This window comes from Momordica charantia (assembly GCF_013281855.1).
Source record: "Momordica charantia cultivar OHB3-1 chromosome 11 unlocalized genomic scaffold, Mcharantia_2.0 BLBB01000011.1, whole genome shotgun sequence".
Classification (NCBI taxonomy): domain Eukaryota; kingdom Viridiplantae; phylum Streptophyta; class Magnoliopsida; order Cucurbitales; family Cucurbitaceae; genus Momordica; species Momordica charantia.
In genome coordinates, this window is record NW_028275159.1 from 9,872,246 (window position 1) to 9,893,987 (window position 21,742).

Genomic DNA, 21,742 nt, shown 5'->3' on the forward strand with positions numbered 1-21,742 from the left:
ATATATTAAACATGTTTTTATCAATAATTTAATTAAAAAAATAAAATGATTAAGAAATAATACTTTTTAAGGCGGAAAACTTCCCTTCATCCTCGAACTCATTCTAAACTAGATTCTTTCCCCCGTTTGAAGCATAGCCTCACACATATTTTATTCTGAAATGAATTTCACCTCCCGATAAACATACAAGTTCAAGAATCACACGGACTTTAAGCTTAAACTTTAGGACCAAAATTACACCGCATCGGAGTTAGAAATAAGAGGACTAAATGGAGGGTATAAGTGGAAATTCACATTCCTAAAGAAAAATGACGTCAAGTGACGATTGTGTAGTCTATGGACTATACTCAAAACCCTAAAACCAGCCCATGCATCAAACATGCTTCCCCTTCATCAATTCCCTTCATTATGAACCCATTAAATTCCCCATTTAAAAAAAAAAGAAGTGAAATTCCAATTATGCCCATGGCATGACCATAACATCCACATCCATACATACAACATGATGTGGAAATTGGAATGTCCGAAAGCGGGCACGTGCTTGAGAATGAGGGTCACGTGGCAGCGGCGTGCTCCGTCCAAAAAGCGCCGTTATGTTTTTGTGCGGAAAAGGGCATAACGGCCGTTAAAAGGAGGGGAAATTTGTCAGCTAAGCGGACAGTTGGGCTAAAGAAGATTCTCTAATTCTATTAAAATATTATTTTGAAGTCCGGTTCAGTACAGCGGGCCCATGCTAAAAATGGGTGTGGTCGACATGATACCCAGTAAAATTGTGCCACGTGGTCTACGTTCAGGTGCGTGATGCAGTGAATTGGGGCCCTTTTTTTTAAAGGAGAATAAAAAATAGATTGATTTGGAAAGATTATTGAGGATTAAGAAAGGGTTTAGAATAAAACAATAAAAGAACTAGTTGCTATTATCCAATCAGATGAGGAGAAAGTGGAAATTTTTGTTTGTTACCAAACAAATCAAAGGTTTCTTTCCAGAATAAATCATTTAAAAATAACAAAGGTGTGTTTGAATTGTAATATTAAAAAAATTATTTGAAAGAGTAATTTGCAAGGTTGACATAGGGGCTAAATTATAAAGTAAAATACTTGGACCAAATCTTATTACCATTCAAAATTTAGCAACCCATTATTTTTTTAAAAAAAATATTTATTTTTATATTTATCTTTCTGAGTTGTCAAATATTTAATGATGGTGAGGACAAAATTGGTTCTTACTATTGACGAGCCAAATATTTTAAACTATGATAGTTTTGTTTATTTGGTCGAAAAATTTTAAAATTGGTTTTGAATATGTCTTTAAATTTCTTATTTTGGTCTCATTAGTTTTTGTCAATTGCCCGTAGATCCATCCACGTCCATTGTTCTAGTGTTTTTTTAAAATAAAAATTACTCTTTTTACTCGTACTTTCGGAAGATTTACTAATTCAAAAGTGTGTTTAGTAAAGTTTCCTAAATGATTTAGATAACTAATATTCTTAAAAAACCTACCATATTTGTAAAAAATAAAAATGCTTTTTTGAAAATGGAATTATTTTAAAAACACTCCAGAGGTGACTATTCAAAACGTTATTTTCAAGTGATCAACACTCTTGTAGTCTAATTAAGCACTAAAAAGCGCAAAAAAAAAACGCCTTTTTTTCTCGTCCCTCTTTTTATCAGCAAATCTAAAATTTCTTAGCATTGGGAGCCAAATATATGTTATAACTCAATGTTGCATAGTGTTTTGGAGGTTTCACATCCAAAATCTACCAAATTTGAAACTCACACAAAGTTGAGATGCTTTTTGCCTTTTGTAGTTATTGGCCATGTTTGGTGACTATATATATTTTTGTTAAGCCTAACAATTTTGTTCAAGCACTTCCACCATTTTCATTTAAATCTTTCTTAGGTATCTCCTCATAGTTTTAAAACATCAACAAGTATATGCTTATGGTGGCGATCACTTGTGTTATTTGTGTAATTTTACTTTTCTAATTGTGATAGTGCTTCTTGTGTTTGCTATTTCAAATAGAGGAACTCCAACCGTGGATTTCATAAATAAGTGATAAGTTGAAAAACAGTCTCACAAATAAAGCTATAATCTAAGATAAACTATCTAGGATAAACGAACATAACCATTGCCAATAATTTAATATCTTGTAAAAACATAAAAAAATAGAAAATACAGATAGATGAACTGTATCAGTGTAGATTAGCCAAAGTTAATTTGTAATAAATAGAAAAGAGTAATAGGAAGAATTAGTGATAGTTGATGTTTGATACCTATAACTCTAGTTACTGTGTTATTCACCCGTAGATTCATTAGTATGTACTATGTCATTGATTAAGGAGTTTCTTTCGGTGAAACTCTAGCGTGAGAAATTTGTATGGTTGTATGGTTGTGGGCATGATCACGAGTGTACTTGATCTATGTTCCGAGCACGACCTATATACCATAGGGACAAGAGTATGATATACAACTTCTCTTTAGGAAGGGTGTCTAAAATTAGGTTACGCACTCTATATGGTTAATTGATCCAAATGTTTCTTAGTTGATAGGTATTGATATGAGCTCTTTAGTTGTGACTCAAAGAAGTTAAAGAATGTAGCTCAATTTTAATGTAGAACGTTACTTGACTGACAAGATTATCCTATTAGACTAGGGAACTCTATTATCTAATGATTTAAGTGGATTGGGGAACCTCACTTAGGTGCGGCGAGTTAAAAAAATTATTTTAGGTTTTATGAGCTCAAAATTTTTCGTGAGGGTTAAATCATATGTTGGTTACATTTTTTTTAGCTTGATTATATTGTGTCTATCCTATGTTTTGGAGTATAGTATGTCTTGTAAAGAACAAGCATGTAATATGAAGTTAAGGATATATCGTATGGTCAAGCTGTAGGATGCCAAAGAAGTACAATTATATTGGTAAAGCTACACAAATAAGTATGATATTGTCTGTTTTAGACATAAACTTCACGACTTTACTTTTGGTTTCACCCAAAAAGCATTTTACTATTGGAAATGTTGTCCCTCACACGTATACTCATGATCTTTCCCTTATTTAACCAATGTGGAACTTTGGTCACATTCTCATTACTATTTACCATCTTAAACATTGATGATTCGACTATTCACCCTGTAATTATTAAACTAAAATAAAATATTGTTCGAGTATTTTTGTTCAAGTTGAAAGCTCCAAATCTATGACCTAATTAACTAGTTTGGCTATGTTGTTGAGGCTTGATCAAGTAAAGGATGATGGAAAATACTTGATTGAAAAAAATAATCAAACATAATTCTTATTGTTGTATTGCTAAATTCTCTACTCTCACCTAACTAAATTTCGACCAACAAGTCAACCTTTTCCCGCGCACTTTCACTTCGAAGTTCTTAAAACTTTCACAACAATTATTTCTTTTCACAACCACACAATAAAATCTTTGATGATAATAATAATATTACATTTTCTAAATAATAATTGACAAGATTTCTTTTGGACAAAACATAGTGTCCAAGTAATAATAGAATTTGATGGTACAATCACACCCTCAAGACTTGGGAGAATGATGTTGATGATGATGTATGATGGTGGGAAAAATTCATTCACTTTATGAGTACCATACTCCCCTTGTTCTTACTATAATTTTGTTTTTATAAATTATTCTTTTTAATATTAGTGGCAAAAATTTCTTTATTACACGAGTAACATACTCCATTCCATTTACTGTTATCCACATCAGTACTGTCGGTATTAAAAATGATGTGGGGTTCATTCATTTCATTTAGTATCTAAACAAAATACTAGAGTATGGATCTTTCGTAGTATTAGACTTTTTCCGTGGTTCTTCCGTAGTATTAGACTTTTTCGAGTGGGGAAAATTTATGGTACTACGAAAGGAACATACTCCTTCCTATTTTTCGTTTGCAGTGTCAGCATTTTATTAAAAATGATGTGGGGTTCATTTATTCCATTTATTGTGCCAACAAAATAGAGTATTATACTCACTTATTGCAATACTTTTTCAATATTGGTGAACTCCGTATTATTTTTATGAATTTTTTTACTGTGGCATTATAAATACCACAGACATATATTGCGTGTCATGTCAGCATCATGTGACAACTATGTAGGATCCACTAACATTAAAGAATTATTTATAAATAAAAAGTTGTGGTGTGAACAAGGAGAATACCAAAGGAGTATGTACGACTCCCATGGTACCAGATAATTTCTCATAATTTTTAATACAATTCTGACGTGGCAAGCAGTAAATAGACCGAGTATCCATGTCTCTGTATCGAAAATTTTCTTTGGTCATGGATGATGTTGAAATGAACATGCGCATGGATGATGATGATGATGTGTTTTTATTAGCAAGTGTTAATGAAAGAAGGATGGCGTTTGACTTGGTTTGTCACATGGAGTAAGAGAGAGAGAAAAAAAATGCAAAAAGAAAAAAAAAAGTTAAACGAAAGAAGGAATGAAGAAAATTCAATCAGATCGAATAGAAGTTTGACGTCCACAAGGACACCCATCAACTTTCTCTCTCTACCCCTCTCTCTCCTCTCTCTAGCATACGGCGAAGAACTGGGTCTGCAAATTTGGTTCATGAGAGAGAAAATCACTCCACCGGAACTTCAGACTCTGAAACCCTAGCATACCAGCTCCCGCTTTCTGTACTCAATACCAATTTCCAAGCACACGCGGAGGGAACTGCTGATAATTGAAGCAGAAATCATTTCGGTTGTTTGGTTATTTGTTGTAATTCTGATCGGTTCTGTTGAAATCTTTCATTCAATCGAAGTTTAACTTGCAGGTCAGTTCTTGCTGCTCTATTCTTCATCAAAGCTCTTCTACTTCATTTGTTTCTTTTTTTTTTTTTTGGTTGAGCTTTTTTTTGGAATTTACTTACCTTACTAGATGTGATTTCTCTCATTATGTCATTCTTTGGATCGTTTTGCTGTGTTCTACTGCTTTCCTTTTTGTGAATATATTTCCTCTCTGTTCTTTTTAAAAAAAATTTATAATCAGTGTTTGTTATCTTTTAATAATTTTCAACTTTTGTTCGATATAGTTCGTGAAGAATTTCAGCTCAGAGTTCTAAAGATAGTCGTTATCATTAAATCTTGTTTCAATTGTTTGTCGTTTTTCAAAATTGAGAGGATTTTTATTTATCTGGTATTTGAGTTTGGTCCATTTCTTTATTTTTTGGCGATGAATTCATTGTGCATTTGGGTTGTATTATGAGATTTCGTGGGCGAAGTGTTAAAGAGGTCGATTTGTTGATAAGATTTTAGCGTATTTTGTTTGTAAAGATGAAGTGAATGTTACCTGAAATTCATTGTTTATACAGATTCATGCGAAAGCCCTTCAAGGATTACTCTAGCGAAGATTGTCTGGTTGTAGAATGTTCAAAACCAGGGCTTGTTCCATCGTTTCAGCATTTTTTGGTCTCCAGCTTGTATTCAGTAAAAATCCGCACCATGTGCTGAGGCTTAAAACTTTCCCGTTTCTATTGGTTCATCATAACGACCATGAAGTTTGCAACCAGGAGTGTTGGGGACGATTCCTCTCTGGATTGAGCCCTCTTACGTGTCTTGCACGAGTTCTTGTGTATTAGTCAATTAATGTTACTTTAGATAGTTTGCCTTTACCCCCTTCTTCCGGAGTGTGTATAGATTTTTGAAGAAGATGGTACCTTCAGGGCCATCCACTCCCATTGGTGGTGCGCAGTCTGTTTCACCATCGCTTTTGAGATCAAATTCTGGAATGATGGGAGCACAAGGAGGGCTGCCTTCTCAGTCAGCTTTTCCTTCTCTTGTATCCCCACGGACTCAGTTTAATAGTATGAATATGCTTGGCAATATGCCCAGTATGTCTTCTCTTCTTAATCAGTCGTTTGGGAATGGAGTTCCGAATTCTGGGCCCCCGGGTCTTGGAAACAGCCAACGAGGAGGTATGGACCCTAGTTCTGAGTCGGATCCCTTTTCACTTGTTGGCAATGGTGTGAACTTCAATAATACCTCAGCATCATTGGTGGCATCAAATACAGCAAACCCTGGTTCATCTAGTCAAGTTTCAGGGCCACAATTTTCAAACCATTCTAGCAGCCAAATAATACCCAATCAACAGCAGCAGCCACAGCAAATTGAGCCCCAGAACTTCCAACATAGTCAGCATTCAATGCAACAGTTCACTACCTCTAATAACGCACAGCAGTCACAGCAGCAGCAGCAACAACAACAACAACATCAATTCCAACCAATTCGAGGAAACTTATGTGGTGTTGGACCTGTCAAGTTAGAGCCTCAAATGAGTACTAATGATCTTCAAGGGCAGCAACTACAGCAGCAGCAGCAGCAGCAGTTGCAGTCAATGAGAAATCTTGGCCCTGTGAAACTGGAACCACAACAGCTTCAATCCATGAGAAACTTGGGTCCTGTTAAATTGGAACCTCAACAGTCTGATCAGTCATTGTTTCTACAGCAGCAACAGCAACAACAGCAACAGCAGTTACTTAGTATGTCTAGGCAGTCCTCTCAGGCTGCTGCTGCACAGATTAATCTTTTGCACCAACAAAGACTCTTGCAATTTCAACAGCATCAACAACTCCTGAAGGCTATGCCTCAGCAAAGACCGCATTTACCACAACAATTTCAACAACAAAATGTGCCATTGAGATCCCCTGTAAAACCAGTTTATGAACCTGGCATGTGTGCTCGACGTTTAACAAGTTATATGTATCAACAACAGCACAGGCCTGAAGTAAGATTATGTTTCTTAATTGTTTCATTTGGTTGCAGTACAACCTATAATGTAAGCTAAATGATCCTAATCATGTCTATGTTTGTAGGACAACAATATTGAGTTCTGGAGGAAATTTGTTGCAGAGTACTTTGCTCCTCATGCCAAAAAGAAATGGTGTGTTTCCATGTATGGAAATGGTCGCCAAACAACTGGTGTATTTCCACAGGTCTGCTGCAATAAAACCCTGTAATTTTCAAGAGTTCTTCAGAGTCTGTTTAAATTAATTTGACCTTAACTGTGTGGGGGGAGGGGGGGATTCTGCAAGGGAAACCTGGCATATTGAAATGGGAAAAAAATAGAGTGGAAAGAAGAGGTACCAGGGTAAGATTGCGACTATTAGAGGCACAATTCAAACATGGAGCTACGACCCACCCCACTATATTTAAAGTTTCCACGATTGTAATTGATTGAAATGTGGGAGAGTTAGGGAGGTCTGGGCAGTAAGAGAGAGATAGAGAGAGAGAGAGGGAGGTATTATTGTATGCCGTATGGGAATAAGAGAGAGAGAGAGAGCAGGGGAGAGCCTTCATTTTGGGACTCCTAAAGGCATATTTGAAAGTTGGGTCTCAGCTCACCCCACTATATTTAAATAATTTCCATGATGGCAATTGTTTTCAATGAGTTTCAATGAAGGAGAGAGAGGGGTAAGTAGGGAGGGATGAGGGTCGTAATGTATGGACATTACGAGAGAGAGAGTGAGAGATATGGATGAGATTGCAACTACTGGGGCACGATTTAAACTAGGGGCTAAGCCTTTTCTGTCTATATTTTAAAAGTTTTTGTGATTGCAATTGTTTCAAGTGCAACTTTACTATATTGACAATCAATTTTGTGAATTTTGGATATTTTGTTATTGTTCCTTCAATAATCTGTTATCCTGGGTGAAGATTCATGGTGGACTTTCTAATTTGCTAAAAACTTTACAGCATAGATGTAAGTAAAAGTTGTAATGTTCATGGTGCGTTTTGCAGGACGTTTGGCATTGTGAAATATGCAATCGCAAGCCTGGTCGAGGTTTTGGTATGTTATAGGCTTATAGCTTTTGTTTTTTCTGAATTGCATTCTGTGGATTTTGTAAGTTATGAGCTGGCTACAATTGTAATTGTAATTGGTTCTTGTGTTTATTTTCTCTCAACTCATTTCTTTTTCTTTTGGTTGATGTATTTTTTTTATGTCTACGGAGTTCTAACTACATCTAATTTTCTCTTGACATTTCAGAAGCAACTTTTGAAGTTCTTCCAAGGCTGTTCAAAATCAAGTATGAAAGTGGGACGCTAGAAGAACTTCTCTATGTTGATATGCCCCGTGAATATCATAATTCATCTGGACAAATTGTCCTAGATTATGCCAAAGCAATACAAGAAAGTGTTTTTGAGCAACTTCGTGTTGTTCGTGATGGCCAACTTCGAATAGTTTTTTCTCCAGACTTAAAGGTCAAAGTTCCTTCCTTTTCTTTTTCACAATTCTTTCCTCCTTAGGCAACATCGTATATAGCTTACCTTCCTTTTTCTTTTATTAGATATGTTCTTGGGAATTTTGTGCTCGTCGTCATGAAGAGCTTATTCCTCGGAGGTTACTAATACCTCAGGTAATGATGTTGAAAAACTCTTCAAGCATTCCACCAGAAACTTCCCATCTGGCTTGAACCCCTAATAGTGTTGAACATATTGTTGATTAGTATATACGGCTTCTTTTTTATCTCTTTCACAATTTTTTTTCCATTTTTATTCATGTATATATTTATGTACAAACACATGTTTGTTAAGAAACACTTGTTTTATTGAACAATATTACAGAGAAGACAAATTCTTCAACCTGAAAAAGGCAAGACTGCAGAAGACTTTTCTATTGATCTATAGTCTTGTTGAGAAATAGCTAGCAAATAAATTGGACCGAATCCTAGACTTCAATCTGCCGCAAATTGATTTGTAAAAATTCTCCTATTCCCTTCCCCATATCTCCTAACCTACATCTAAGTTGGAGCTAGACCAGACGATTCTCAATTTTAGATTAAACTCTAGAGTAAAGCTTGAGTGAACAGGAAGGGGAAATCATCTACTTTAAAGGCTATGGATTATTAGAATGTAGACATTGCTTTTCTTTTCCCACAAATTCCTGAGAAACTCAGTTTCAAAAAAGTTATAAATATTGCCTACCTACAGAAAACACAACTGAAAATTAAGATTAACTGCCTCTTTTGGGTTCTCTGATTTACCTTAAATTTCTTAGAAACAAGTGGCAACCATAATGCTCGTCTTCAATTTAATATCTAGTGGTGATTGTTCGAAAATGAGATTTGTGGCTGTTTGGTTTGCATGGTTGTTGCAATATTGGAAATGGATCAAAAGGTTTTCATTGATAAAATGGAAAAGTCATTACAAAGTCTGTGATTGGCTTTGTACTATCTACATATTTTGTTCGATGACTCCTGTATGTCACAATACTGGCTTACGTACTCTTATCTTCTTTTCTTCATGATTCTATAACATTTCATAAGATTTAAAAAACCTCCTTTGATTTTTGGTGGAAAATGTACTGGTTAGAAGTAATTTAAAAAATTAATGTGTCTATTGTTGACTTTTGTGGGTTATATGATTTCTGACAGTTAATTGTTATGTGCAGGTTAGTCAGCTGGGGGCAGCTGCTCAGAAGTATCAGACTGCTATTCAAAATGCATCATCTAACTTGTCTACTCCAGAGTTACAAACAAATTGCAATATGTATGTTCACTTTTAGAAAAATCTCTCCATTATTGAGTGTCATATTTTTCCTCTTGATAATTGTAGTTTTAACGAGCTTATTATGTTTACTTTAATATAGCATAGTCCAAATTCGTCAATTGAAAAAAAAAAACGAAGAAGTATTGTCTGGCAATTTTTTTTCTTTCTTCTGTAAACTTTGTGAGATGTTTTAGAAAGTAATCTTGACATTCTTTTGAGCTTTATACAACAAATAGTAAGACATGGTTTTAATGGGAAACTTTTTTAGGTTTGTGGGGTCAGCTCGACAATTGGCCAAGGCATTGGAAGTGCCATTAGTAAATGACTTGGGATATACGAAGAGATACGTCCGGTGCCTTCAGGTAATGTTCTATGTCAACTTGTGGTATTATTTTGAACAGAATTATAATATTATAAACTTTTTCTTTTATCATTTTGAACTGAAATTAAAATTTTCCTCCATCATGCGGCCTTACGGTCTTTAATCTGTAATCTTGGAAAAAAGTGAGGAGAGTTCTTTTTAATTAAAATTGTATTAATATCCATCAAAAAATAATTTGTATAAATTTTTAATATGAATTCTTTTCTTGCGGAACAGTATGTATGAAAAAAGGAATTTTTTACAAATATATTTAGGGGTTAAATATCTTATGTATAACTAATAAACTTTTTAAGATTTTTTTTTTTTTTTTTTTTTTTTTTTTTTGTGAGGAACTGTGCTCTTTTCATTTGAGAAAAATGAAACTAGAAATTTATGTTTGTACTTGATAAACTAGACTTTCTCAATTAAGGATCAAATCAAATAAACTAATATATAGTTTGTACTTGAGAATTTATTTTATAATCTCCTTTGTTCACATTATAATCTCTTTTGTTAATTACATTCTTAGGTCGAGGTTCGAATTTCTACCCCCATATTATAGTCTTAAAATTATTTAAAAAAAAAAAAGGCTGTTATTGGCTCATTTTTTCTTATAGCTGTTTTTTTTGGGTACGATGTAGATATCAGAAGTCGTCAATAGTATGAAGGATTTGATAGATTACAGCCAAGAAACTTCGACTGGGCCAATTGGTAAGCTTAACCTTCATTAGTATTGTGTTCATTATGTTTTCTTTATTAAATGTATCTATGCTGGATGCTTCATTTGTACTGTGTTATATACAGTAGAAAATATTTGTATGAAATTGTCAGCAAGGGAATTCCAGAATAAAAGAAAATTTTGTACAACATAGTCTTGGAACGGTACCTTTGTTTTTGGTTATTTTTTTCCTCTTTATGAGTACAAGAAAAACTTTCCACTGTCGAAAAATTCGGGACAGAAGAGTGGTAACAAGATATCCACAACCTGAGGCAAGGAGATTATCTAGGAAGCATGAATATGGACGCATACAGAGAATTTTTTTTTTTTGTAATGAATATATGTTAGACACATTTAATAATTCAAAATAGACTAACTATGTGCTCTTTTAGAAGGAAAAAGATATATCGCTAAAACAAGGCCGAGAGTGAGATTGAACTAATTTTTTAAAGTTTTAGATGAAACATTCTCTGTAGTACTACTAGTAGGAAAAGTGCTTCTTCCAAGGTGTGTTCGGGAGGGCCTTCTTCCAAGGTGTGTTCAGGAGGGCGCTTCTAGAATAAGTGCTTTCCAACCAGTTATTGGCTATGGGGATTCTTCAATGAAGAAAACACCCTATGGAGGAAGGTTATAAATCTAAATACCGTGCTGAGATCCACGGTTAGCACTCAAATAAATTTCCCTAGTTAGCTCTAGTTGTTTTCTTTAGAACTCAAGGGCATAGCAGTACAACCTATAGAACACATTCTATTCGAGTAAGGTCTAACCAGTTACTGCTGTGTGTTCGAGTGCTATTTGAGAATGGCACTACGTTTATGCTTAGAAATGGCTTAAGAATCACGTTTTGGGAAAATAGAAGGCTCCCGACTTCCCCCCATGATTTCTGTTCTCAAAACATTTACTCCATTGCTAAAACCAAAGAGAAAAGCATATAAGAGACTGTTAGAGCAAAGCAAATTAGGCCTGGAACCTATGGCTTAGAATTAAAAGAGTGGGCCTGCTCTCATCAAGAAGCTGAAAGGATTTTTCATCAATCAGAACACAGGTTATTTGATTTGGAACCTTGAAAACTTGGGGACATTCCCAGGTTAGTAAATTAGCCGCTTCAAGCCAAAATGATAATTCCTACAAATTTGGAAAGATAACTTACCCTGATTTGGGAACGAGAAGGACAAAAATTACAAAAACATCAAGTTCTTCATATAGATCTTCCACTTACAGAAAACTAAACACTTTTGGATATATTACAGAGGAACCATCGGCTTTGGACAATTGTCGTGTGGGTGAGACAACTTTTAGAGATCAATATTTGAGAATTAAAGATCATATTAAATGAGTATAATTTTAAGTCCTCGGTCTGGTAACAACATTATGTCATCAGTAGCTCAATCATATAAAACTTTATGTTGTACAAAACCTTCAGTCAACCTAATACTGATGTTTGGATTCCCAACGTCACATGCATGCACATACAAGATTTAGAATGAGTTATTTTCAATACTTGATAGCACCTTAGGAAAAGAATGAACTCAATGTTATTATCTCTATTTGTTATGAAATGTTTGAAACTGAGTCTTGCTTTCACCGACTAAATAGGTAGTGTGGTAATGCTGAAGATAGATATTTTGCTGTTATTCAGAATCATAGTCTACTTGTTTCACCATATAAACTTAATTCACACTTTGAAGTGCTCCCGCTGTTGGAATAATGTTCGATATCACCTATTGAATTATTGTACCCTCTTTGTTGTAAATTTTTGCAGAGAGTTTGGCCAAGTTTCCGCGAAAGACGAACGCTTCGCCAGGCTTCCACAGCCAACCTCAAAATACCGAGCAACAGTTACCTCAGCCTCAGCAAACAATGGATCAAAACACAAACGGTGACCAAAGCTCTGTTCAGGCTGCTTCTATGCAGCTTGCTGCTAACAGTGGTGTTACTGGAGCAAATAACTCTGTTAATCAAGCATCAACCTCATCTCCTGCTAGTACCATTGTTGGGTTACTCCACCAGAACTCCATGAACTCCAGACAGCAGAACTCTATGAACAGTGCAAGCAGCCCGTATGCTGCAAATTCTGCACAAATATCGTCCCCAGGTTCCTCCACCGTGATTGCTCAGGCACAAGCGAACTCGTCCTTCCAGTCGCCTACACTGTCCTCATCTGCCAATCCCCCACAATCATCAATTGGTACTGCAACAACTACCAATCACATGAGTGCCACTAATTCTCCGGCAAATGTTTCCTTGCAACAGCAGCCAACACACTCTTCTGAAGCTGATCAAAACGACTCCCAGAGTTCCGTGCAAAAGATCATTCAGGAATACATGATGTCGAACCAACTAAATGGGATGAACACAATGACTGGCATTTCCTCTCTAGGGGACGATGTGAAATCTGTTCACGGGATGCTGCCAACGAACAACATTATGAGCCTCAATGGACGGAACTGCCTCGTTGGGAGTGGAGCTGCTAATAGTGTATCTGGCATCAGGAGTGCTGGATATGGCTCGATGGGTGGGGGATTTTCTCAGGCTTCCATGGTCAATGGCATGAAGTCTGCAATGGGAAATAACTCGATTTCGAACGGGAGAATCGGGATGGCGTCATTGGCTCGAGAACAGAGCATAAACCATCAAGATTTGGGGGACCAGCTTCTTAACGGACTTGGAGTTAACGGGTTTAATAATCTTCAATTCGATTATTGAAGCTGCTTGTGACAGCCAGAGGATTGTCAGAATTGCCCTCTACCGATGGAAAATCACACGAACAAAACAACGAGGGTATGGCTCACGTTCTGTACTAATTTGTTATTTAAAATATTAATAGGAAAAAATGTGGTGGCTAGCAGAGTTGTTGATTGGGTGGGGTGAGTTTCTTTGATTTCAAATGTACAACTTGTGCTTTTTTTCTTTTTTCTTTTTTCTTTTTCTTTTTTTGAGTTTCCCTCTGCATTTTAGATTTACCCTTTTGTTAATCTTTTACCTTGGCTTAAAGAGTAATTTTGGAATACGCAAAATTTTACAGCGCCAAACTTTCATTCTCAGCTGAATGGATTCCTGTTCTGTTTCATACAAACTGTAACAGGGGCAGCGTACAAGGTTTTGCTTTGATATAATTCATTTCAAGTTTTAAACAGAGATCTGTAAACAGAAGCCATAATTAAACAGTGATAGTCATTTTTAGCTTTCGCAAATCATTGAAATCTACAGTTTTGAATGTTACAAGCTTGTATTACACTACTACTATGGGATAAAACATGGATTGTGTTATGAAATTGTCATACAATCTCGGTTTAAAATCGAACATCATTGAAACCCAAAAACTGAGATCGTGACACCATTGAAACTGTCATATAGGACTCGTAGATACTAGCTATCACTAACCAAATACAGTATCTTCCCAACAGGACGTTCAATATTAAACTCCAAAACTGAAGTAACAAACTCATACCGATACAACCAGAGCATTCAAAGTGCGCAGCTCAAAATGAATAATCCTTCAAATCGGACTCGGAATTGCCCATTGCCAATTCAACCATGCACTCTTCTTCGGTCAGAGGAGGGAGATTCTTGGTTTTGCGCTTCACATTATGCTTATGCCATTCGCCCTTGTGATGCTCTCTAAATTGAGTAGCATCCCCCACAGCAACGTTACATGTGCTGCAGCGTTTTCCTTCCTTTGGTGCATTTTCACCCTCGACGGAGATTGTCTGTCTTTGTAAAGCTTCACTTAGCTGAGGAATCAACGATTCCTTGACTTGCCTAGGCGGCAGTTCCCCATTGTCGAAATCGTCATCATATTGATCCACATTGGTGTCCCCTTCCTCGTGCAAACAGAAAGAGAGAACTTCAAATCTTCCTTGTAGTTCACTCATTAAGGGATTACAGTCTCGATAAAAGCTAGGATCCAATTCACAAATCTGCGCAACAATCAAACAAAATAACTCAATTCCCAGTCATATGTGCATCCAACAAAGACATTGTCAATTAGTAATGAAAAGTGCATATATGAAGGGGTCAGTAACAATCCACAATAAAGGCAAGGATCTAAACGGGACCATGGAACATTTGAACCAACAAAGAGAAGAAGACAATGCAGAAACTTCTTTGCTGCCAAATAAGATACTCACAAGAGACCACATATTGAGTTAATGCATGAAACGTCCAATGACATGTAAAAATGATTTCAACACTAGTTGACTATGCACAGACAGACCAGTTTTTCTGACAAACTTCATATGAAACTCGAGTAATTCGTCAACATTACAACGTAACACTACATTGGAATGAAGAATAGAAAGATGTTAAGTCTTCTATAGGTGGAACTAATACTTCAACATATGACTCTGAGTTAATGACTTTCAAATGTATCTGAATCAATCATAGTGAAATAATGATATCGTTAGGAGCACGTTGGAGAGGAAAAAATCTGCGAAGCAACGATTACAAAAAAAAAAAAAAAACACTGACTTACAACACTTCGTTGCTGACTTCCAGACTGATCATTGGAAAGGTTACTAGCATTCCATGCATTTAACTTTTCAAGAAGAGATGGAAAATTCTGTTCAGGTACAGTATAGCGTATTCTCATAGGTGAACGTTTAATTGGAAACTGTTTTTGGAGCTCATGAATGACCTCAAGTGCCTGCATATCATAAGGAATATCAGCTGAGAAACACGGCCTTAAATTTAGAGTTATACAAATTGTAGGAAGAAGAACGTTAATCCTGCGTACGGGAAAAAGCATCAACCTACCTGTTTCTTTGAACTGTGATTTGGATCAATGGCAAAATGAATTTCACGCATCAGCCGCTCGATCATGCTAATGGTGTAAGGGCGTTTAGTTTCAGGATTGAAGGTCTTCTGCATAACAATGGTTGCAATATCACGAAATTGATTGGATAATTGAGCCTCCCTCTCCTTCACTGCAATTTGAAGTTCCCCTTCTTTTAGAATCTAGTACCATGAAGTTGATAATTTCATCAGTTAGGAAGAAATAACCATAAAAAACGTACACTGATCAGGAAAAAAAGAAAATAGTTCGTAAATCACTAAATGTGATGAAAAGAAATACAAAAACCATTAATGAAGGAACTCCACAACCTTCAAACAAATGGCCGTCTGATCATCTGTGTCGAAAGCTGCCTTTAAATCTTTTGTTTTCGCAAGAACTCCTTTTGAAACATTTGAATAAACAATCTGCGATTGCAAAACCTCATCCAAATCTTTCTCCCTGCCGCAACATACATTATCAAGTTCATAGTTGACACTTTATGCAATAAAAATACTGATTAACACCAAAGTAGGTCAATGAGAACACATTTGGGAAGGAAAATGAATTAACAAAATGATAACTGCAAGATACAACCACGTAGTTTGATGCAGTTGCAAATTGCTGTATGGCGTATAGTTTAAAAACGGTCTGATTATTTATATGCATATCCGTCTACTTGAATAATTTACCACTCCAACCGATGCTGTCACTCAACAAGAGGTGTATTTACAAATATATTTAATCGCAATCGTATGATTTGCAAAAAAAGGCAATGATGTAAAGCATCTTTTGCTATGTAATGAACTATATGGTATAAGTAATCATTTTTAAAAAGTATAAAACTACGGGGGTAGGTTATTAAACAGAATTCAATCTTAAGAAACAGAATTTCTTCCCCTGCACATTATCACCAAGCAGCCACACCCATAAGGCAGAAGAATATTGACTCTAAAAGAAAGATTATTCACCATCACGACGTTCCAATTGATGCAAGTTCAAAATCAGTCTACCCCTAAATGATAGAAATTCGAAATACAGTCTTTAAATCTTCTCTCATATATCCCTATCGTTCCAGCCCTCAAATAGTTTCTCCTCACCAATCGAATTCCCAATTTCCACTACCCACCAAACAATCTTCCTGAATGTGCAGTTGAAAGCCAGTAACTCCAACTCCTCTCCCTCCCCAAACTCTCCCATCGCGAACTGATACAAACAAATTACAAAACTGAAGAAGGGTTTTTTTTTTTTTTTATCTAATCCACAGGCCAAATGGATCCTCCCCGTATTTCTGTCCTATTGAAAATTTCAAACTCACGCATTAAATCCAAAACTATAACAAAGAATAAGAACCCAACAAAGCCCGAAGGAAATCAGATAATTCAGAGCGAAAATTGGTAGGGTTTTGGGGACGTGGGTAGGAGCTTACACGCCAGAACGCCATGAAAGGACCTTGTTCTTGTAACAAGCAATCTCGAAGCGGAGACCGTGCCTTTTCAAACGAACCACCGCGACGTTGGTGAGCCTCTTCTGTCCGATCGGCTGCACCAGCGATCGGGACATCTTTGCGCTCTCTTCTCCTTCACTCGCGAATTCGCCCTTCTGAATTTTGCCGACTGGAGAATGAAAACCACCACACACGCCAAGCGAAGCTTTTCAATACTCTTGAGCCGTCTGGAAAATTTTTAAGATTAAATAGGGCACCTATTTCCGATCAATACGTCCTCAGTTCGAATCTCGCGTTCGATATGTTGTACCCAAGAAAAAATCAAACTTGTAAAAACTCATGTGGACATGAGAGTTTTCAATTATATTATAAACTTTGGATTAAATTTCAATTATTTCCCAATAGTTTAAATAATTTAGAAATTGTCCAAAATAACCATTTCGTAACTTTCTCGTTTAGATGAAATGAAAATTTAGCGCATCAATGAGGTGTAAAAATAAATCGAAAGATCTTAGTCACGTTTCAAAATGACGTCATTTAGGAGGAAACAATTTTGAGAATTATGATAAAATATTGTTCATTCACGCACGATTAAAAGATTTGGGATGAAACAAATTTCGGAGAGGTAAACAAATGACAGACAATGAACAAAATATGGGCCTCCCTTTCCACGACCAATTGATAAAAATGAGGGCTAACAAAGAAACGCAAGAGGACCAAACCTAGAGTTGCCTCGTAAATTTCTTACCTTCAAGGATGAAAATAGTCTTTCTCCACTAGTAAATCTCCCACCCCACAAATTTTCTCTCACAAACATATTTCTCTTGCAATACCGTCTATCTAGATCCCATAATCCTTCTGTTTTACCAATACGTGTGTTTATGCAAGGATATGCACAACAGTGTATTTCGGATTGCAGCTCGAACTCGGCCTCTGGACCGATCTGAGTACTTGGGCGGACCTGCACAAAAAGGTGAGCACTCCGACGATCAAGTCAGTATAGGTCGGATTCCTAGTTTAATTCGAGGTCAGAAATCATCGTACCTGATCGTGGAGTGAGGTCCTCTACTTATGGGTGGTAGTCCCGCTAATCTCGCTACGGTTACACCCGGTAATCTCAGGACCGACGGTTACACCCGATAATCGCGCCGCTGACAGTAGCTCACATCGGCCCCCACCGAGCATCCCGGTAGATCGGACCTCGGCCAGGTTCACCTCGGCCCTCATACTTAGCATCTGTCAACGCTAGTGGTGGTGATCTCGGCGGTCCGAGCTGGGCATGACTCATTAGTCACCTTGGAGCACCAATAGGGGTCCTCCACGTGTCCAGGGTATTCTCTTCCCCAAACATTGACCCCCTCTCTGTCTGGTCCGATCTCGACCTGGCAGAGAAGTTCATTCGACTTGCTTTGGACGCGTGGCGACTTCCTATTCGTGGGAGAATATAACCGTTGCGGTGGATTTATCGTCGGATTATTCAAATATTCCGACGCTTCGGATTTTCGGGAGGATCCTAGCCGCTCGTTGATTACATGTCTACGGTGGGGAAATTTTTCCGACGAGCTATAAATACCCCCAATCCTTCAGGTCATACCTTACGTTTCCTGAATTCCTAGAGTTCGATCTGAAGGCAGCTCGAACCCTTGGTAGGTCGGTCTCTTCCCTCACTTTCTCTTTCGAACGTAGTTGCCATGTCGTTCTCTTTTAGCAGCGACTTAGGATCCGATGAGGATTTAGCTCGTAGGTTAGAGTCCGAGCTCGAGGAGATAGAAAACTTTAGGTTCTCCGATGACGGGGAGGATAGTGATGCCTCCACCTCGGGTCAAGGTTTGGAATACCCTTCTAGGATACCTGAGCACTACCTCGGATCCCTTCGTAGGGGGTTCGCTATCCCTGAGAACATCCTCCTTAGAATTCCGGAGGAGGGGGAGAGAGTTGACAATCCTCCAGAGGGATGGGTCACTCTCTACTTCAAAATGTTTGAGTACGGCCTCAGACTTCCCCTTCACCCTTTCGTCCAAGAATTTCTCTTCCGAACTGGGTTGGCTCCGGCTCAAGTGGCCCCCAATGGGTGGGGTGTCATTTTCGCTTTGGCCATCCTTTTTTGGCTACGAGCTCGGGATAGTGAAGAGGCCGAGCTGTTGGACGTAGACCAGCTCCTCGCGTGCTTCGAAGCGAAAAGGATAGCTAAGAAGCCTGGTCGGTTCTATATGTGCGCAAGGAAAGGCGCAGGCGGTATAGTTAAGGGGCCGACCTCCATCAAAGGATGGGTAAGGAAGTGGTTCTACGCTTCCGGGGAATGGCTTGCAAAGGACGAGTCGGGTCGTTCCTTCTTCGACGTTCCCACTAGGTTTGGGAACCTAGGTACGGAGTAGCTCTTACTTTTTGTGATAACTTTCTTTCTTGTTATTCAGGTCTGACTCGGATTTTGTCTTTGTGCAGTTTCAATCCGACCAGTCCCCGAGCCCACGCAAGCCTCCTTCGACACGTTGAAATATTACAAGGAGTATTTTCCGAGGGGTAGGAAGGTCGGAACCTTGTTGACCGACAAGTTGCTGCTTGAGTCCAGGCTGCTAGATTACAACCCTGCAGTTCGTCCCATTGAATCCTCAAGGCCGAACTCCGAACTTGGTATGCCGAGCTTGCTCCCCCCCTTTTTCCTCTAACTTTGTGTTGACTCCTGTTTTTGTTTTGCAGCCATGGTTTGCGGATTTGCAAGCAACGTGAAGCGCAAGTCCAAGGGCCGAGCCCATGCTCTTGAGGCCGCCCAGAGTTCGAAACCTGTCACTTCTGCTGTGGTAGGGCCAGCCTCGAAAGATCCAGCCCCAGTGATCGAGCTGGAGTCTTTTGGGGGTCCTTCGAGGGAGAAGCGCCCCAGGGATCAGACCGAGGCAGTGGACGTCTCGCCCTTGGGCGAGGAGGTAAGGGAGGAAGTCCCTCTGAAGCGAAGGAGGAAGAAGAAGAAGACTACCTCCCCCTTGGAGGTCGGAGCTCGTGGGGCCCTGCCTACGAGCTTCGCAGATCGGGTGGACGATCCTGAGGCCAGGATGGGCGGGACGTCCGACGTGACAGCACGGTTCAGAGTCGAGCCGTCAAGTTCTGGGGTGAGGGACCTGGTGTCCCGCATCTCGGCTGCAAGTTTGGACCGCTGCCTCAGAAGAGCGTCCAAATTTGTAAGTGACCCGGGGTCCGTCCTGCAGAGGACCATCGACTACGCCGCTGAGGTAAAATTGGTGTCTTCATTTTTGCTCAATTTACCTAACAGGTAGCTCGGTCTAACTTTCTTCTTTGTACCTTTTCTCAGGCGTTTGTTGCTTCCATTCAATCGGCTCTGGCCGTGAAGGCAGAGCTGGATGGGAGGGAAGCTCTGGCAGCGAGGGAGAAAGAGGAGTTCACTGCTGCCTTGGAGGCTGCTTCTTCCACCATGAAGGATGAGCTGCTGAAAGCTCACTCTGAGGTGGAAATTTTGAAGGCCGAGCTGCTGAAGAAAGAAGAGGACAGACGTAAGGCCCAGCTCCGAGCTGCCCATGCGATCACCAATGGCTTGGAGAAGGAGAAGTTCCAACTCCTCAAGGAGAAGGACGACATGCTCCAGGCGCTTGAAGCGAAGGAGGAGGAGCTGAAGCATGCGACTGCCGAGCTGGAGACGGTGAATGAGCGTCTCAGCAATGGAGTCCTATTGGAGGAATCGTTTAGGCAACATCCTGACTTCGATGGATTTTCCAAAGACTTCTCTGACGCGGGCTTCAAGTTTCTCATGAAGGGCATTGCTTCCGACATGCCTGACCTTCAGATCGATCTCGGTGGTCTGAAGAAGAGGTATGCTGAGCAGTGGGCGTCTGGGCCTAGCGGCACCCCTGGCCCCCAAGCATTGGTGGATAAGTACGTCAGAGATCTGGACTCTGACTATTCCGACCTCGAAGAGGATCAGGTCGGCACCACTCAAGAGGGCGCTCCTCAAGCAGGCTCTTAGGCGATCACCTTTCATGAGACCTTTCTCTGTCTTTCCTCTCTTCTTTTGTAAGTGTTAGGGAAGAGCTGCAAGGTCTATAAGCCTTGGCTCTGCTTTTCATTCAATAAAGAGGCTTCTCGTTTGTTTTTACTTTGTTGCCTTCCTTTCCTTGCTTTTTCTTTAAGCTAAAGCCAATGTCACCTCGCACCTCGTACTTTTGAGGTCGCACCTTCAAAAATACTTGAATTTGTGAATTCGAATCTCTGTCTAGTATTCAATGCATTGCACCAACTCTGGATTTTTTAATATCGCACCCTTAATTTAAAAAACGTTAAAAGGCTAAAATCCTAAGTCCGTAGCTGTTCTTCATATCGCACCTCGTACCCTCAAGTTCGGAGGCTTGATCATTTTGAACTTTCACATCGCCCCTTTACCTTAAAGGTTTGAATTTTAATTTCGTCAGTGGTTTTGGCATCGCACCTCGTACCCTTAGGTTTTGGAGGATTGGATTTTAACCGACTGTTGGAATGTGATCGTGTGGGAGTCCGTGGCCCCCATTTAATTTCTGGTCGAACTCGGAATCATGAAATTAAATCATTACATTTATTCCGATCGTAATTCTTTTTGAAACAGTTTTTACAGATCCATTGAAAATCCTTTTGGCATTTCAAGGATAATAACGCTTCAGGTGCTCCGCGTTCCACGGGTGCGCGAGGACGTCTCCTTTCAGATCGGCCAATATGTACGTCCCAGGTCGGACTATTCCCTTGACCTCAAACGGCCCCTCCCAGGTCGGGTCAAGGGCACCCACATGGGTTTGGACCCTCCTTAAGACCAGATGTCCGACTTGGAAGGTCCGAGGTCGAACGCGGGCGTTGTAGTGTCTGGTCATTCTGCCCTGATATTCCGCCAGGCGTAGTTGGGCCATTGCTCTTCTTTCTTCCAATAAGTCGAGGTTGAGGAGCAGCTCT

At 38.9% G+C, this 21,742-nt stretch overlaps 2 protein-coding genes across 2 annotated transcripts; one reads left to right on the top strand and one right to left on the bottom strand.

Moving 5' to 3' along the window:
- Positions 1–4,482: 4,482 nt before the first annotated feature.
- Positions 4,483–13,645, top strand: LOC111021161 (transcriptional corepressor SEUSS). Its single transcript, XM_022298017.2, has 10 exons — positions 4,483–4,811; positions 5,349–6,760; positions 6,849–6,968; positions 7,774–7,822; positions 8,021–8,235; positions 8,322–8,390; positions 9,425–9,522; positions 9,791–9,884; positions 10,525–10,594; positions 12,364–13,645. The coding sequence occupies exons 2-10, from the start codon at positions 5,687–5,689 to the stop codon at positions 13,305–13,307; spliced, it is 2,733 nt and encodes a 910-aa protein (XP_022153709.1). The 5' UTR covers positions 4,483–4,811; positions 5,349–5,686; the 3' UTR covers positions 13,308–13,645.
- A 113-nt stretch (positions 13,646–13,758) lies between these two features.
- LOC111021162 (sequence-specific DNA binding transcription factor) lies at positions 13,759–17,048 on the bottom strand. The gene is made up of 5 exons (XM_022298018.2): positions 16,802–17,048; positions 15,705–15,834; positions 15,357–15,557; positions 15,076–15,246; positions 13,759–14,521 (listed from the first exon to the last, which is right to left on the bottom strand). The coding sequence occupies exons 1-5, from the start codon at positions 16,933–16,935 to the stop codon at positions 14,084–14,086; spliced, it is 1,074 nt and encodes a 357-aa protein (XP_022153710.1). The 5' UTR covers positions 16,936–17,048; the 3' UTR covers positions 13,759–14,083.
- Between the last annotated feature and the right edge of the window lie 4,694 nt (positions 17,049–21,742).

Excerpts from the sequence above, each read along its gene's own strand:
- LOC111021161 (XM_022298017.2), top strand. The coding sequence starts at position 5,687 with ATGGTACCTTCAGGGCCATCCACTCCCATTGGTGGTGCGCAGTCTGTT. Across the intron at positions 7,823-8,020 it reads CAAGCCTGGTCGAGGTTTTG|AAGCAACTTTTGAAGTTCTT; the intron begins GTATGTTATAGG and ends TTGACATTTCAG. Across the intron at positions 8,236-8,321 it reads TTTTTTCTCCAGACTTAAAG|ATATGTTCTTGGGAATTTTG; the intron begins GTCAAAGTTCCT and ends TTCTTTTATTAG.
- LOC111021162 (XM_022298018.2), bottom strand. The coding sequence starts at position 16,935 with ATGTCCCGATCGCTGGTGCAGCCGATCGGACAGAAGAGGCTCACCAAC. Across the intron at positions 15,835-16,801 it reads CTTTCATGGCGTTCTGGCGT|GGAGAAAGATTTGGATGAGG; the intron begins GTAAGCTCCTAC and ends ATGTTGCGGCAG. Across the intron at positions 15,558-15,704 it reads AGACGGCCATTTGTTTGAAG|ATTCTAAAAGAAGGGGAACT; the intron begins GTTGTGGAGTTC and ends TCATGGTACTAG.